Source organism: Anticarsia gemmatalis, chromosome 30 (assembly GCF_050436995.1).
Source record: "Anticarsia gemmatalis isolate Benzon Research Colony breed Stoneville strain chromosome 30, ilAntGemm2 primary, whole genome shotgun sequence".
NCBI lineage: Eukaryota > Metazoa > Arthropoda > Insecta > Lepidoptera > Erebidae > Anticarsia > Anticarsia gemmatalis.
The window spans coordinates 2,047,429-2,066,476 of NC_134774.1; the positions used below are offsets into that span (position 1 = coordinate 2,047,429).

The 19,048-nt window shown below is 38.4% G+C and overlaps 2 protein-coding genes across 2 annotated transcripts; one reads left to right on the forward strand and one right to left on the reverse strand.

Moving 5' to 3' along the window:
• Positions 1-280: 280 nt before the first annotated feature.
• LOC142985575 (uncharacterized) lies at positions 281-13,107 on the reverse strand. The gene is made up of 15 exons (XM_076133818.1): positions 12,883-13,107; positions 11,867-11,986; positions 11,025-11,175; positions 10,004-10,176; positions 9,616-9,681; positions 8,273-8,371; positions 7,554-7,676; positions 7,179-7,387; positions 5,838-5,948; positions 5,128-5,232; positions 4,541-4,753; positions 3,944-4,055; positions 2,926-3,036; positions 1,673-1,834; positions 281-1,139 (listed from the first exon to the last, which is right to left on the reverse strand). The coding sequence occupies exons 1-15, from the start codon at positions 13,012-13,014 to the stop codon at positions 996-998; spliced, it is 2,031 nt and encodes a 676-aa protein (XP_075989933.1). The 5' UTR covers positions 13,015-13,107; the 3' UTR covers positions 281-995.
• A 384-nt stretch (positions 13,108-13,491) lies between these two features.
• On the forward strand, positions 13,492-18,209 carry LOC142985612 (uncharacterized). The gene is made up of 4 exons (XM_076133893.1): positions 13,492-13,785; positions 14,572-15,331; positions 15,761-16,150; positions 16,852-18,209. Exons 1-4 carry the CDS (start codon positions 13,579-13,581, stop codon positions 16,902-16,904), a joined length of 1,410 nt encoding a protein of 469 aa, XP_075990008.1. The 5' UTR covers positions 13,492-13,578; the 3' UTR covers positions 16,905-18,209.
• The last annotated feature ends 839 nt before the right edge of the window (positions 18,210-19,048 follow it).

The window sequence follows — 19,048 nt, forward strand, 5'->3', positions numbered from 1 at the left end:
AGTTATTCCAGGCGAAGATTTATGTGTTAAAATTGTAAAGACTTTCTGTAGAATAACTTATCACTAATCAGTTACTTGGCAGAAAAACAGGCTGGATAAGGGATTCGAACCCGATATGTTTAGACGGCAGCCGTAGGTATTCTGATATATCAGTTTTATGCTGTATGAAAAACCTGTCGAAATCGGTCCAGCCGTTTCAGAGCAAAGATCTCAGTCAACAAACTTAAATTTTGTTTGGTGTAATTAAAACAGTATTTTGGAATAAAAATCATCATTATCACCATTAACTTTATTGTATAAATCTTTTGTATAAAACCTTATATCTATACTTAAATATAAATTATGGCAAGTTATATCACTAAAACGTACTGTCTTACTAATTAATTCCCTTATTCAGGATTCAATATCAAATCATTTATTAATTCAGGTCAAATGCTGACACTTATGATAGTCAATGATACAGAGAGTGAATTTACCGCGATTATTTTGCTTAGCTGTAGGTCAATAATGGGTTAAATTATTAAGTTTTTGAAGGGATGCAAAGTGACAATATAATATGTTAGACTTAACCTCTCCCTCATTTCGGAATAAGACCCTTGCCCAGCAGTGGGACAGCAATGTTATATTATTAAGTTCTTGAAGGAATACAAAGTTATTATCAGCTAGTATGTTGGACTTATGCCCGGTTTCTGAGGCACGTTAAGCGATAGTTTATCTATTCAAACAGCTTTTTCATATGAGTTCAAACGCTATTGAATAGATATACTACCGATAAATGTATCTCAGAAACCGCTAACCCCCGGTTTCTGATCTCTCCTCTCCTCCCTCTCTTATTCTGGGAAGAGACCTTTGCCCTGTAGTGGGACAGTAATGGGTTAAGTTTATCACAAAAATAAAACAGTTTTTTAAGGGATATAAATTAAAAATTAGCCAGAATATTGGGGTTTACCCTTATTTCGGTAGAGACCCTTGCCCAGCAGTGGGACACTAATGAGTTAAACTAAGTTCTGCGTCACTTGCAAAGGTTGTATATGTACAATATTTAAGTTTCCAGCTATGTTTTGTTGGAAGTACTGCATGCGGTTAGCGAGGTCGATGCCCGGGTAAGGCTCTTCTTTCTTCACTGGGATTGCTCGGGCCTGAAATTAAAAAATTGAGTTATTTTAGAAAATAATTTCTTATACTCAGACCGTTAAGAACGTGCGTCATAATAAAAAGAATCATAGTAATGTGACAATGTGTAAGTGCGAGCGAGAGACTCCGATATAATGACATGACTTAGTTCGCACGTTTGAAATAGTCCAATTATAGTATTCTTAATATACGTGTTATAAGTTAACTAGGTTGTGGAGATCTGATAGACAGTCGCTCCATGTAAAACACTGGTATTCAGCTGCATCCGGTGAGACTGGAAGCCGACTCCAACATAGTTGGAAGAAAGGCTAGGTTTATTTATTGACTAGCTTTTACCCGCGACTTCGTCCGCCACCTGAATTTTCCCATGGGAATGCGTAATTTTCCCGGGGTAAAAAGTAGCCTATGTCCTTTCTCAGGTATCAGAATATCTCCATACCAAATTTCATGCAAATTGGTTCAGTAGTTTAGGCGTGATTGAGTAACAGACAGACAGAGTTACTTTCGCATTTATAATATTAGTATAGATATTAGTTACCTTAGTAGGAGTCTTCTTATTTACATCGTGCATCATCTTCATATGTTTATAAATACTTGTTTGCCAAGTGAAAGTCGCGGGGCAAAGCTTGCATTTGAAACTCTTTGTGTTCGTCCGTTTCGTGTGCATCGCCCATACGTGGCCTTTGAGTCGTTTTACTGTCTGTAATTTTAAACACATGATATTATAATAGATACTTACATGCTAATCTTTATATATATAATTCTTCTGTAAGTGTGTATGTCACTGAACTTCTCTTAAACGACTGGACCGATTTTGATGAAATTTTTTGTGTGTGTTCAAGTGGATCTGAGAATGGTTTAGATTTACAATTTTGTCCGCTGGACAATGTTTATTTTATTTAATTTTTATGGCAAAACAACGTTTGCCGGGTCAGCTAGTAACATTATAAACTTCGCCCACGAATTCGTTCGCGTGAAAAGATTTCTTAAAGTAAAAAATATCCTGTGTTAATCTAGGTTATAGGCTATGTACCTTCCATTTAAATAAAATAAAATAATCTATGTTTCGGACTAGTAAATACATCCATAGTTGGTTACATCTAGTAGTTTTTTCGTAAGAGAGTAACAAACTTACATCCATATTTACAACTAGCTGACAGCAGGCACATAAGAGACTGATAATTTTCCCCGTTTTTGTAACATTTTTCACTGGTACTCTGCTTCTATTGGTCGTAGCGTGATGATATATAGCCTATAGCCTTCCACGATAAATGGCCTATCTAACATTGAAATAATTTTTCAAATCGGACCAGTAGTTCCCGAGATTAGCGCGTTCAAACAAACAAACTTTTCAGCTTTATAATATTAGTATAGATTATAATATTAGTAGGATGCGAAAGTTTGAGAAAATGGATGTTTGTTATTCTTTCAGGTAAAAACTACTGAACGGATTTTAATGATTGTATTAGAGCTAAATTAAATGGAGGAGAATTATTAAAATAATATGATAGGTGTTTGAACAAAACCTACGTTTCGCAATAACAATGTTAGTCCTATGTATTAAGGGGTGAGTGTATTGCCATAATAATATATTTTAGCCCGGGAATCGATTCCGAGACTAATATTATCAAAGAAGCTATCGTAGCGAAAATTTTACCAAGTAATCGAACTAGAGACTAATGATTTTTTTTACTGGCAATTATCACCTCAGTTTTCCGAGCAGTATCGCACTATAAAACTCGAATTGTAAGGTTTGATTCTCGGCTTCAATATAGATTATTATAATGTTACCTTATAAGATTTCCCGCATATTTCACATAGATGTTCGCCTTCATCTTCTTTGTTTTTGCCCTCGTGTATATTGTTGATGTGTGCTACCATTATTTTAGCTGTTTTGAAAGCCTGCAAATTAATCAAATAAATAATTATAGACTGTAGTGTACTAGACTGTAGACCACAAAGTTGTATTTCCAGTAGCGCATTTACTACAGTCGAACTGTCGAGTATCGAGTTTGACATATTAAATGCACTGCCTAAATAGTTCTTAAGGAGCCCGGTAAAGGCGCTAAACAGATTTTCGTGTAAAATTTCTCGATAGCTAGCCGGTTGTCGGTAGCCGATAGTAGAAAAGAATCGAGCTACTGGTCAAACAAAGTGATATTGATATTTTTGTAATTGACTTAAACTAGAAATGTTTTTTACTTTTTGTACTCCAAATTACTTATTGTTTCTGAATTAAGCTGCAATCCGTTGCGAGTTAGTAGTAATAAAATTAAGAGAGAATAAAAGTGCAACAGACGGAATGGAAGTACGTAGTTGTTACGTCTCCGTGACACGCACTCCTTGTACCTATACGTTTCGTTGCCAGGCGTCCGGATAAAACCGGATATAGTTAGGCTTTTTGTTTGCATGTCCGGCTAAACTAAACGGTGTCCATCTTGTCCGGCTTTTATAGTTCGCAAACAATCGAGCACTGCCGCCGAGCGTGGCCGTGCGTCGGCGAGTCGACTACCGAACCGTAAGAGAAAATCCTGAATAATATAGGGTGTCCGGCTTTTTTAACCAAATATCCGGCGAAACTGGCTGGTCTGTCCGGCTATTAGGTTTGGCGACCTGGCAACGCTACCCATACGTCTCTTGTACTTATGTTTCGGGTACAGCGATTTGTTGCTATATTCACATACATGACATTAAAAATATCCAAAAATACGTTAACTAAAGGTTTTTTAACTTCATCGCAGTTTAACTTGTTGCTATATTCACACACAAAGATATTTGGCGCTTGCTTTAAGCTAATGTAATACTTTACCTTAAAACACACGCGGCACTGATATTTGATTCTCTTCAAATGGTCCCAGTCTATATGATCGGTGAGACACCATTTTGTCGCGAATTTCTTGCCGCAGTAGTTGCATTCATGTCTGGAAATAAAAGAAAATAATATTAGGAGGGTCGACATTAGGCAGTCGGTTGTAAAAACATCTGCCAACTCTCTTTATGCATGTTTTTGGGGGTTGACCCACTTAACATGAGATAAGAAAAAACCGAAATTGAGTTTATCCGAATCCTAAAAATGATCGAAAACTCTACGAGTCTTAAAATTTATCCGTAAGCATATCAGAATTCTGAAATATACCCAAATCTAGAACCGTATCCGAATCCTGAATATTGTCCAAAACTGTCCGAATCCTAATATTTATCCACAACCGTACCAGAATCTTAAAACTTATCCGTATCCAGAGCCGCATCCGAATTCTGATTCACACCTTAGTCCTGATAAATATCCGAACCCTTATCCAAAAAATCCGAATCCGTATCCAAAATATCCGAACCCGTATCCGAAATATCCGAACCCATATCCGAAATTTCCAAAACCCGTATCCGAAAAATCCGAAAAATGTCTCACAGGTAGTGATGTGGCGGCACATGTCGTTTGCTGAGCCGCATGTGGTTGTTGTAGCAGTCTCTGCTGGCGAAGCTCTTGCTGCAGGCGCGACATTCGTGCAGCTCGCCCGCCTCGCGCTCGCGGTGGTTGCGCGTGTGGCGGGCCAGGTTGCGCTTCCATTGGAATAGCTTGCCGCAAATCGGGCATGGATAGGTCACGCCGTCGTGGATCACGCTGAAAAAGATTTGTTAATGATAGGTCTTAAGTATGCTAAGTTACGGAGAAATAAGGGTTTCTATACTTTTGGTGAAAGATATTTTTTGTAAGAAGTCCGGTATAACGGTATTTAAACCACATTTAAAACCACGACTACCTTCAGCCTCCGTGGCACAGTGGTTTAGGTTTGTCCACCCACTACAAGGTTGCGGGTTCCATTCCTAAACGGAACAAATATTTGTGCAATCCACCAATAGTTTGTTTCGGGTCTGGTTGTACTTTGTGTCCGTTGTTTGTTTGTTTGTAGTCCCCGCGACACAAGAACAATTTTTAGCGCGAGAAAAAAAAACAATTTACAAATAAATTATTATCAAAATATTTAGTACACTTACACATGAGATCTATAACTCTTTTTAGAATGGAACACTTTATCACATCCTTTGCACGGTATATACATCTTTTCTTTAGGCGCAGTCTTATTCTGTGGGTCCGCTACCCTGTGAAAACACCATAAAAAAATATAAATTGAACCCATTATTACTAAACAAAACGAGTACTTCCCACGTAAGTGGTCGCTAGTTCAAGCTAAAGGCAACACACCAATGACTTTTCAAAGTAATGTGTGTATTAGAAATAATGATCACTTGTTCAACGGTGAAGGAAAACATCGTGATGTAACCTTGCATGCCTGAGAGTTCTCTAGAACAGTTCTTGAAGGTATGCAAAGTCCCCAACTTGACCAGTGTAGTGGGGGATCAAGGCCTAACCCCTCCTTTATTACGGGAGGAGACCCTTTCCCAGCAGTGGGACATTAATGAGTTAAATTTTATTTTATTTTAATAGAAATATTGATCACTTGTTCCAACGGTGAAGGAAAGCATCGTAATTAATGACATATTATATTATACAAGAGTTGCTTTAAAAGATTTGATAAACGATCAGTGTGTTAACTTGTACATTACATAGATGTAGGTGCAGTGTTTGAGCTGAGCGTCTCCGTGATACAAGTCACGCTTGTTGTTTAACATGACAACAGTTCACCACAAACACTTACACTACTTTGACACTAGGTTGACCACTAACCATAGGATGAATTACTTACTTGAGGTGGTATTTGAGTGTCATCTTATTAGCAAAGACCTTGCCACAGCAGTCGCACTGCGGCTTCTCTTGCTTACAAACGGCGCGATGGTATGTCAGCTTGGATTTTGTGCTGTTGACAAAAAAAATACGTATTATTTTGTAAACTTACTTTCACATTACAACCATTGTAGGATATATCTTTAAAGTAAAGATCACTCTCAAACTGGGACCACTCTGGAATATTACTGTCGATGAAAGATTACTTTTATAATAAAAGCGATTATCAAAAAAAGAGTTTGATCTCCAAATTGAATGCGAAGCCCGGTGTGATCTCATGTTGGGTAACAAAAGTGACAGTTGGGTAACTAATGACATGTCTTCGTTATAGAGAGATCTTAAAATAATAAATCTTAAAATTTGATCTCAAAATAGAGTTGAGTCACTCAAAAGTGTGTGTGTGTGTGTGTGTGTGGGGGACATCTATTGAAACCATAAAAATTGTGATGTAGTGATCCAAAATTGTTTTCAATCTCAAACTATAACCATATTCATTATTAAAGGATTAGTCTCAAATTGTGCGCTATCTCAAAAATGTGATCTCAAGCCACCGTACCTGCAGTGGTAGGTGGGCGCGTGCGTGTGTTGAGCGAGGTGCTTGAGCATGCGGCACTTGAGCGAGCTCTTGACTGAGCACAGCGCGCAGTATAGTAGCTACAGTACCTGAAGTGAGTGCCGCAGTGTTGGCAGTGGTAGGTGGGCGCGTGCGTGTGTTGAGCGAGGTGCTTGAGCATGCGGCACTTGAGCGAGCTCTTGACTGAGCACAGCGCGCAGTATAGTAGCTACAGTACCTGAAGTGAGTGCCGCAGTGTTGGCAGTGGTAGGTGGGCGCGTGCGTGTGTTGAGCGAGGTGCTTGAGCATGCGGCACTTGAGCGAGCTCTTGACTGAGCACAGCGCGCAGTATAGTAGCTACAGTACCTGAAGTGAGTGCCGCAGTGTTGGCAGTGGTAGGTGGGCGCGTGCGTGTGTTGAGCGAGGTGCTTGAGCATGCGGCACTTGAGCGAGCTCTTGACTGAGCACAGCGCGCAGTATAGTAGCTACAGTACCTGAAGTGAGTGCCGCAGTGTTGGCAGTGGTAGGTGGGCGCGTGCGTGTGTTGAGCGAGGTGCTTGAGCATGCGGCACTTGAGCGAGCTCTTGACTGAGCACAGCGCGCAGTATAGTAGCTACAGTACCTGAAGTGAGTGCCGCAGTGTTGGCAGTGGTAGGTGGGCGCGTGCGTGTGTTGAGCGAGGTGCTTGAGCATGCGGCACTTGAGCGAGCTCTTGACTGAGCACAGCGCGCAGTATAGTAGCTACAGTACCTGAAGTGAGTGCCGCAGTGTTGGCAGTGGTAGGTGGGCGCGTGCGTGTGTTGAGCGAGGTGCTTGAGCATGCGGCACTTGAGCGAGCTCTTGACTGAGCACAGCGCGCACTTGAACGCTGACAAGTGTAGCGCGCGGTGGCGAGAGAGGTGGTCTTTAGTTACGAAGTACGCGAGGCAGATGGGACATTGATGACTCGATGGGCCTTTCTGTGAACAAAAATAACGATTTATAAGCGATTTTACATACACACACACGCACGCACGCACGCACGCACGCACGCACACACTCGCAATACAATAATTTAATTTGCTTAAAATTAGGTCTCTAATTGACTATCACATAAGATAACAAGAAAATCGGGTCTCCACTCACCGGTCGATGTTTCCCGTTCATATGGTCTTGGTGTAACTTGCGAGTGTTAAACACAATGATACAGTGTTCACATTTGTGCTTCATTTTTGTAAACTCGGGACTGTTCTTATCCTGCTGTCGAACCTGAAAGAAAAAACATCTTCGATGCCAACAAACTAACAATGATTAACCCCTGGTTTCTGAGGTAACATTACTAACATTTAGCGGTAGTTTATGTATTCAAAAGCGTTTTTTTATATTATTTTAAACGCTATTGATTAGATAAACTACCGCTTAATGTACCTCAGAAACCGGGTTTTAATCATTGTTAGTTTGGTCTCATAATTCTTTAAAAAACTATTTGAAACAAAATATTTTTAAACGGCATGCAAAGCGCCCAACCAGTATTTGGCAAGCGTGAAAGACTCAAGGCTTAACCCCTCCCTATACCCTTGGGGGTGGAATTGATCAAAATCCTTTCTTAGCCTTATGCCTTCGTCATAATATCTACCTGCATGACAAATTTCAGCTCGATCCAGTGGTTTGTGCTGTGCGTTGATAGATCACTATCCCCCGGTTTCTGAAGTACATTTAGCGGTAGTTTATCTATTCAAAAGTGTTTTTCTTGTATGAGTTTTGACGCTATCGAATAGATAAACTACGGTTAAATGTACGTCAGAAACCGGGGGTATGTCAGTCAGACACTTGAGTTACATATTTAGTTATCCCTACGTACGTACCTCCCACATTTCATCTTCGGTCATCGTATAAAGCTCTACCAAATTTTCTGGAAGGTTCTTTAATTTTCTAGATGTTTTCTGAGAGGCATCTTGTCGGTCCTGTGAAAAAAGACATTATTATTACACTTATGGTTAGTGGTCAACCTAGTGTCAAAGTTGTTCAAGCCGCCCAAAAGGCTTTTAACGAGGCTTAACGACTGTTATCTTAATTGACAACAACCGGGACCGACTTTTTACGTGCCTTCCGAAGCACAGAGACGCCTATTCAAACACCACTATGCGGTCACGCGTCTATGGAATGACCGCGCCAAGGTTTGCTTTACCCACAGATCGTTTACCAACCGGTGAGCGCGACTGGCTACGGTTGTTTCAAACACACACGACGTTTAATAATAAGACTAAGGCCCGGTTTCTCAAGTACATTTAGCGGTAGTTTATCTATTCAATAGTGGTTTTTTAAATGAGTTTAAATGTTATTGAATAGATAAACTACCGCTAAATGTAACTCAGAAACCGGGGGTAACTCGGGTAGAACCGTACGGGCGGATAGTCAGTATATTATAAGTAAATACTATTAAATAGCGTTTTTTTATATGAGTTTAATCGCTATTGAATAGATAAACTACCGCTAAATGTACCTCAGAAACCGGGGGTTACTCGGGTAAAGTGGACAGGCGGATAGTCGGTATATAAGTAAATGCTATTAAATAGCGTTTTTTATATGAGTTTAAACGCTATTGAATAGATAAACTACCGCTAAATGTACCTCAGAAACCGGGGGTTACTCGGGTAAAGTGGACAGGCGGATAGTCGGTATATAAGTAAATGCTATTAAATAGCGTTTTTTATATGAGTTTAAACGCTATTGAATAGATAAACTACCGCTAAATGTACCTCAGAAACCGGGGGTTACTCGGGTAAAGTGGACAGGCGGATAGTCGGTATATAAGTAAATGCTATTAAATAGCGTTTTTTATATGAGTTTAAACGCTATTGAATAGATAAACTACCGCTAAATGTACCTCAGAAACCGGGGGTTACTCGGGTAAAGTGGACAGGCGGATAGTCGGTATATAAGTAAATGCTATTAAATAGCGTTTTTTATATGAGTTTAAACGCTATTGAATAGATAAACTACCGCTAAATGTACCTCAGAAACCGGGGGTTACTCGGGTAAAGTGGACAGGCGGATAGTCGGTATATAAGTAAATGCTATTAAATAGCGTTTTTTATATGAGTTTAAACGCTATTGAATAGATAAACTACCGCTAAATGTACCTCAGAAACCGGGGGTTACTCGGATAAAGCCGTACGAGTGAATAATCAGTATATAAGTAAATTACCTCGGAAGTTTTCTTCTTCCTTTTAGATACAGTTTCAGTCTTGGTATTATCTTCGGTTAATTCCTCCTGCAAAAGAACATTTTAATGACAGGTTTTAAATTAAAGAATTTAACTTTTATGCTCCCAAGAGTAGCTCGTAGCCAAGTTAAAAACAGACGCTCGGATCGATTTCTGAGGTTAAGCTACACTTGCCGAGGTTATGCGCCTTTGCGTCGGGAGGTCGTGTGTTCGATGTCCACGTGGAACAATTATTTGTGCGATCCAAAACTAGTTGTTTCGGGTCTGGTTATACTTTATGTCCGTTGTTTGTATGTCTATAAAAGTCCCCGCGACACAAACAAATCTTAGATTGCGAGTTGTCTTTAAAAAAAAAAGAAAAATATCGTACCTGCAATTCTTTCTTCTTTTTCTTTTTCTTAACTTTATTCTTTTTAAGTTTGGACAGTTGTATATCATCTTCTGATGACGCGTCCTGCACTGGCGAGGGTAGTTCGAAAGGAAACTCGAACTGTTCTATCTCTTCTTTAATAGGGACTTCGATTGGGACTTCGACTGGACATTCTGCGTAGAAAATGAATTAGAGAGTTTGGTAAGAGACTAAATAAATAAATGTCATCGGACAACTCACAAACTAAGCAGAGCTTGTACTATGGTAACCAGATAACTGATAAACTTATGCACTTGTAAATACATACTCATATAGATCAACTAGCTGACCCGCGCAACTTCGCTTGCGTCACATAAGAGAATCATAATTTTCCCCGTTTTTGTAACATTTTTCACTGGTACTCTGCTCCAATTGGTCGTAGCGTGGTGATATATAGCCTATAGCCTTCCTCGATAAATGGACTATCTAACACTGAAATAATTTTTCAAATCGGACCAGTAGTTTCCGAGATTAACGCGTTCAAACAAACAAACACTTCAGCTTTATAATATTAGTATAGATTTACTACCAGGTTCATAACAACGGGTATAAAACTGGAGAGTTTGTTTGTTTAAACACGCATATTATTTTACTGTTTGACGCTACAAACATTATGAGCGGAATAGCAACGAAAAATGTTACAAAAGCGGGGAAAATTATGACCCATTCTCTCTTATGTGACGCAAGCGAAGTTGCGCTAGTCAGCTCTCTCTCTCTCTCTCTCTCTCTCTCTTCCTGGCCATTTGTCCCATATGGTAGTGGAGTCAGCCTACTTAACCTAACTTACATTTTCCCTCCACTTCGCCCTATCCTTGACGTCGTCTTCCTCAACCTCACATGCCTTCATATCTCGCCGCAACACTTCTGTCCACGTGGTCTTGGGTCTCCCTCTTGGTCTTTTTTTTTTTTTTTTTGCGCTAGTCAACTAATAAGATTTATTTTGCGGGCAATACGAAGAGAAAAATATAACAAAAAGTCTTACCAAACTCATAGTTTCCGTCTTCGGTCTTGACATCAAAATCTTTTTCGTCAGTGAAAGGTCTACATTCATCCGGTTCTGTACGCACAGCTGATTGAGATATCCTGGTCGTAGACTGAGATTCAAATACTTTTGGAGACTCTAGGAACGTGCTCTGTAAGGAAAATTTAGGATTTTATGACTTTTTATTGAAACCAGCCAACTGTGCAGGACTTTGTTTATAGTGTCCAAGTGTGTGCACAATACACAGGTACACTCTCTATTCCTTCACTCTTATAGTCCATTGGGACGGATAACCGACATGTCTAGTGAGAGGTCAAGCATAGGACTAACGGCTTTACGAGCTTTTCCTCGAAACCTCAACTTCCTAACTAAGGACAATTCGCAACGCATTTCACGGCGACAAAATTCAGGAATTTATTCTTGGCCCGATTTCTGACATAGGGGATGAAACATTGAACACGTGCAGAGTACGAAAACGGCTAGTCCATAAATAATAGACTGCTCTTTATGTATCTGAGTAAAGCCGCAAGCCGCTATGTGATTGTAAATAAATAAGAACAAGAGATTTTGTAGGATTACAGGTGAAGGAACGAAAAGACACCGTGTTTATTACGTCTCTAACAGCGTCGCGGCGTCGGTTCGATTCCCACACGAAACATTAGGGCGATCCACAAATAGTTGTTTTAGGTCTGGTTGTACTTTGAGTCCGTTCTTTGTGTGTTTATAAAAGTCCCCGCGACACAAGAGCAATTCTTAGTGCGAGATACCTATATGTCTTTAAATAAAACAGCTATTTGGTGCATATAATAAATATGATACAGAAAGAAACATTGTTTTCTTACCGTCTGAGAGTAGCTGATAAGAAAATCATAAGATCTTAGAATCTGATCTCTGAACCTCATTGCCTTCTTCACATAAGCTATGCATTCCCAACATACTTGGATTTCTAAACCATCTGGCACCTGAAAAAAAAATACAATCAGAGATCATTAATATTGAGCCTTTTTGAAATTAGACGCCAGCCAAAACAAATGGCATATTATATCGATAGAACTAGCCATTTAAAGCAATAGTTAGTATGGCGCTAAAGTTGTAGGATCGCTTTGGACTGAGTTATACAAGTGGGAAAATTCATCATTTTTGACATATTTTCATTTCTGAAAAACTGCACTTTAAAAAAGACAAAACAAAGTATGGAGCCTGAATGATCTCCTATCGTATGAGTAAAAGTAATGATAGCCGAGTGATCTAAGTATGTGCGTCAAATATAAACGGTCAAAGGTTCGAGCCCGAAACAACACACCAATGACTTTTCCAAGTTATGTGTATTAGAAATAATTATCACTTGTTCCAACGGTGAAGGAAAACATCGTGATGCAACCTTGCATGCCTGAGAGTTATTTAGAACAGTTCTTGAGGGCATAGAAATGCTAAGTGCCGATCTCCTACTAGACCAGGGAGGTGGACTCAAGACCTAACCCCCTCCCTCCATAGTAATGAGTTAAAAAAAGATTGACTCTCAAGACCTCTGTAGGTAGAAAACCTAAACCATAACTGCGTAGTTACTAAAACAATACTAATATTCATACCTAAATATCTTTAAAATAAATAATAATTTAAACTATATTCAAGTCTTACAATATAATTAATAAACCTATATAAAACTAACATCAGCAAAATGATTAAAAAATAAAAAACAAACTAAAACAATGGCCGATCCAAGGATTTTTGTTCTATGTTTACATTCAACAAAATCAACAAAAATGAATTAAACTACATAATATTATCTACTTTTAACACTTTATATACACTTAAGAAGACTTTTATAGGCGAATTATATCATATTCTTGCTATTTACCTCGATATCTCCAAGTATTTTGAAACATTGTTTTATCTCTGGATCGTAACGCATACGACGATTGTAATTCAAACAGCCAACGCAAATCCCATTAACATTATATCCTTCGATATTTATGTTGATTTCCTTCATTATTGAAACACTTTTTCACCAAAATTACACAAAATTTCTTTACATATAAAGGAAGCTTCATTCCTTTCTTTCGGCCATTTTGTCTGAACAAGATTTTTTTTCGTTTCGTTTATATCAAAACTGATTCCTATCTGTACTTAAAAATTACACACTACTTCTTAACTAGAGATTATTTAAAACTTCTTTTTATCTTTAATAAACGCTGCAGATTATTATTTAATTAATTTATTAATTACAATTTATTTTTTTAACGAATAAATTAGCGTAACCGTATACTGTACTCGAGTAGAACGAAACGTGTAAATATGCACCGCTTGTTCCATTTGTAGAGTAACGCGACTGTATTGCTATCTCTTTTATACAAGAAGATATTGTATAGCGTTGTCTCGCTTTAACAACTTTTTGGTGCTTGAAATTCTATAAATGCTAGTCCATGTAATATAATTTTCAAATTTGTCAATGTCAAACAAGGTTTTCATTCCAAGTGGATTGCTAACTGCAATGTTATTGATTATTTTTTGTGAATAAAACTAGTTATATGTGAGAAATCGTACAAATAACAAAATGTTTCGGTCACACAAAGACACTATGAGAACTCCTGTGAAGCAGTGCAGAGAGACTAGTAGGAAGTATTATTGTGATATTTGCAAAGACACTGACGGCAAACGCAAAGTTTGGTGCTCCGAGTCCGATGTGGATATACATCGAAGAAAAGCCCATAAAGTCTTACTTATGCAGTTAATAAAAGATGAAAATAATCATATGTGTACTGTAAGTAGGCTGTTTGATAAATGTCTTTGCGTGTTCTTAAAAAAAAAAATATTGGCGCGAATTTTTTTTTCTACTTACGATAATAACCTTAATTTTGCGGTCTTTTTGTATTGTTTTGCGTATTTTTGAATAAGTTTTGTTTAACAACGCATTTTTTCGTGTAACTGCGTATCAGACTTCCATAACCTAGGTAACTGAGTTGTGGAGGTCTGATAGCCAGTTGCTCTATGTAAAATACTGGTATTCAGCTGCATCCGGTGAGACTGGAAGCCGACTCCAACATAGTTGTAAGAAAGGCTAGGCTGATATGAACTATTATCTGTTGTGTAGTATCGTTTTACTTTATTTGTTACTGCACTAGCTGTTTGTCCTGATTAATCCTGGGTTACACTGTGCTTCACAAATTAGACCCTCAAGCCTTGCCTGAGACTAACTCGGTCTCGATCAGTCGAAAAATGCTTTAAATTCTACTCACCACATCATGAGTTTCAATAAAGCACAAGCAGTCATACCAGACAGCAAAGTTTTTGTACTTTTTTTATAATAATATCACTAGATGAATTTAATTGACATTATTATTTCATGTAAATTATGTTGTACTAGAAGTTCGCACGCCTCTAGGTAGAATGTGAATGAACAATGTATGTTTAATTTATAAGATCTGTTATGTACCCATGTTCGTGGACTAATAATTGATTATGATTATGATAATGTACTAATTGTGAACACCCTTCCAATGAATACACTTTTACCTTTTTATTAAATATTTCGTACTTTTCATTTCAGGTCTGCCTCCGCAAACAAAAAGACCGACCAACACTCGTCGCACACATCAAAACGCAACATCTATACAGTACAGCGGACGCAACGTTCATCAAACGGGAAATCTTCATCTGCGATTACTGCAACAACATATTCTTCAACAAACTTCTTCTCATCGCACATATAAAATTTCAACACACCCCTAACGCAGAAAGGCGTACAGCCACAACTATCTGCCCGGTCTGTTTCAAGACCGTCTTGGTCAAAAATATATGGTTTCATTTTCTTTATCACGGAATCTACCACAGTGGGACCTGTCCGATATGTCTAGACTCCTTTCAAGACTCCCAAGAGCTTTTAGAGCATATAGACACCCATCCTGGTTACTACCAATGCCGTTTATGTCCCTACGATACGAAACGAGACAATTTATTTCGCAGTCACATTGAAAAACACCGCAAAAATATCATTTTGGAAGACAATGTCACGATTGATTCGGTTCTAAAGTATTATCTCCCACCTAGAAGAATAGCCAATTGGAATAGAAAGTTCCTAAATCTGCTAAAAGGAGTAACTTTGGCTCCTGAAGTACAGATTTGTGTGTTATGTCGAATGATATTTGACGATGATCATCAGATGATGCAACATATATACGGAGATCATTCCCCGATAGCTTCAGTCGATATTAAAAGACATATGTGTACGTGCGGAGAGGAGTTTTTCAATAATGTGCTGTTAAAACATCATATATTTGTGATGAAAGGCGATCATAAGGTTTGGGACGGTAAGTAAGATTACTACTTTATTCACTTTTTTGTGGCAATGTTGCGTGTCGTTGAGTGACAGCCAGCGATCACGGCGAGTGTAACCTGCGAAATGTTAAGCATTTCGAGGGAAAATGCGTGTTCATGTTACTTCCTGTATACTATTATTATATTAAACATGCAACATGTTAGTAAAGGATGTTTAAAGTGCTGTCCCCTATCATTTATCTACAAAAAAACTGTCGACTGTTTAGCTATCACTGTTCCTGAGATACAGCCTGGTGACAGACAGACAGACATTATATAACATAGTCACCCATTTTAATTTGATAAACTGGGAACTTAACACACATATGCTAGAGAAATTCTTATATCGGCCTCTATGTATCTTCGTAACATCAATTTGTCTATATAAAATATTTAAAAGAAACTTTGTTTTAACTTTCCAGCCTCAACGCACCCAATAGTCGAGTCCGAACAAATAATAACACTACCTACCCAGTCCCAAGCAGAACTATCAAGCAACGGGCCCCAAGAACTACAACTACAATTCCCTGTAACTGAAAACGTACTATCTAGTAACCAAAATATACAATACACGGACAACTTGGTCCAAATAATGGTTATCGATGAAATGGATGTAGACCGACCGAACTACTCAAACACTGACGTCCAAACAGTAAATAATGTTCATGATAGTACTATGTTACTTGCAACGGACTTGCCAAGTGAGAGTCACGAGGTAACGATGGCTGTTACTTCGTTGCAACAATCTGTGAGTGAAGGTGTAAATGAGTTGGAAACGGTTGGAGCTAAAGATTTGGGTGGTTTGGATGCAGGTTAGTTTATTTTAAAATCCATACTAATATTATAAAGCTGAAGAGTTTGTAGGAACTACTGGTCCGATTTGAAAAAAATCTTTTAGTGTTTGAGCCTATTTATTGAGGAAGGCTATAGGCTATATATTATCACGCTGCGACCAATAGGAGCAGAGTACCAGTGAAAAATGTTACAAAATCTGGGAAAACTATGACCTAGTCTCTCTTGTGTGACGCAAGTGAAGTTGCGCGGGTCAGCTAGTATGGAATATACAGCAGTGGTAGCCAAGTGGTTTAAGTTGCGCCTCCCACACAAGTGATTGATGGTTCGAAGCCGAGGCAACACGCCAATGTCTTTTCTGTGTTAATTATCACTTGTTCCAACGGTGAAGGAAAACATCGCGAGGCAACCTTGCACGCATAAAAGTTCTTTAGAACAGTTGTTGAAGGTTTGCAAAGTCCCCAACCCGCACTTGGTCAGCGTGGTGAACTCAAGGCCTAACCCCTCCCTCATTACGGGAGGAGACCCTTGCCCGGCAGTGAGACAGAGATGGGTTATTAAAAAAAAACTTATTTTTAACTTTCACATTTATAAACTAATGGATTGACATTTTAAACGACGAAATGTAGGTGTATCAAACACCTCTCCCCACAGATTCGTGTTAAAACAGCGCAATTTTATGTATGTATGTACAATAATATATGTATTTTTCTCTTTTCAGCGGCTTCCAGTGAAGACTACAAAACTGTACCGGATGAACAAACATATAGATAGCAATACACTATATTATAATTTATATTACATTCAGTACTATGTACTCAATAAAGTTAAGTATGTGGAGGAAGGAGGTGATCATGTTCCTCCAACACAAAGGGAGGATCCTCCGACCAGGCGAGGTAATAGTGCCTGGTGGGCCTAGGCTGCCCGACTGTTGTAGTCGGAAACTTGTATATATAGTCAGTTGCAGTGCAAACTTTGATAGCGCGATCTAGGACTTGTGACGTCAGTCACACTGCGCGTGGTGGTTGGTTGCGCGCTGGTCCCAGCAGATGTCGCTGTATGTAGCGAGCCGCTACAAGTATTATAATGATCGCATGTAGAAATATCACGCAACTTGAAGCAAGTCTTTCCGTCACACTGCCGTGTCTTGCTTTGGACATATTCAGTTTGGCTTTATAGGCTTAACCGTGCAACAAAACTGAATATATTATGTGTAAATGATCTATACTCTGTCCATTATATTATAACCCTCTTATTCCTAAACACACTATAAACCTATTTTAGTTAAAAAACTACTATTAAGTCGGGCAAAAAGTCTTTTCACAGTATAGTATGTATGAACTTGTAATAAAATCTTTTCTCTACACCAAAAAGCTCGATATTTGGGTACCTCACGAGCTCACTGAAAGAAACCTAATGAACCGTGTACTCATTTGTGATTCTTGAAGCCAAAGAGATTTTATTGCAAGTTCATACATACTATAATGCGAAAAGACTTTTCCCAACCTAATATAATGGACTGAGTATAACGGAATATAATGTTTTAAATCTTAAATAGTAAAATATGTATAAGTTATATCTTGCCTTGTACTTCCATTTATACAGTTATCACTCAGCTCCCATAAGTCATAGCGTAATGGCCTAAGACCTAAGCCTTGGGTCCAACAAGCTGGCCAAATGCATGTTAGGGACTTTGCATGCCCTTAAGAAATGTATAGTAGACTAATTATCTTGATTTTAATACTAATAATTGAATAATATGTATTTCCAAAATAAAGTATCTGTATCAAACAGGTCACCGTCAGCTGTATAAGACGTGTCACTGATGTTATAAATTCTGTATGTTGTATACCTCCAGCCGCGAACCTTGTATACAAGACTCTCTACTAAGTTGTTGAACATAAATTTCTTCCATATTTCTTTAGATATTAAGTATCTAATTGTATCTAGATTAATATAATTAAGTATGACGTTCAAATTAAAAGCCTTTTAGTCATTATTTAAATAAATTTAGTGTTTTAAAATACCTGTACTTTATTATGATAAGTATCCTTTAAAATACCCTCTTTTTAGGAAACAGGTTAAGACATGCTGACCCTATTTCGGCTGCTGAAATAATAAGCTGATTGCTCCGTGGCGCAGGGGTTAAGGTGGTCGCCATTACCAGTGCGTCGAGAGGGTTCGATTCCCACGCGGGACAATTATTTGTACTTTGTGTCCACTGTTTGTTTGTGTGTAAATATATCCAATTTTAGAAAAACAATGCAAAATGGACTCTCGCGAAGATTCCCGTATTCTTTTCTCTTTAAGAAATGATGCAATAACAATTTTGTATGTCAAAAACCCTTAAATATACAGGGTTATTTATAAAACACTTCGCAGGACTAGATAACTATTATCATAAGCAACAAATTTTGTCTATGAGCTTTCATAATTTCTTCAATTTATTTTCATACAAGAATAAATATTAATTTAAGTGCCTTGAATGTTCATAACTCTACTAGTCGTAGTAGTATTTTTTTATGTGTTTTTACCCGCGACTTCGTCCGCCACCTGAATTTTCCCATGGGAATGCTTCATTTTTCCGGGGTAAAAAGTAGCCTATGTCCTTTCTCGGGTATCAAAATATCTCCATACCAAATTTCATGCATGCATCAAATTGGTTCAGTAGTTTAGGCGTGATTGAGTAACAGACAGACAGACAGAGTTACTTTCACATTTATAATATTAGTATGGACTAGAAGCTGTTCATGTTTGTCGGGTCGCCAATTTTTTCCTCCCCGCCCAGCACCTTTTTTCAAAATGACAGCCCTGAACCATTTACACATTAAAAATAAATAAATTGCATCCCCTAAAAAACCCAAGCCAACACCACTGCGTCGGGAGGTCGTGGGTTCGATTCCCACGGGGAGCAATTA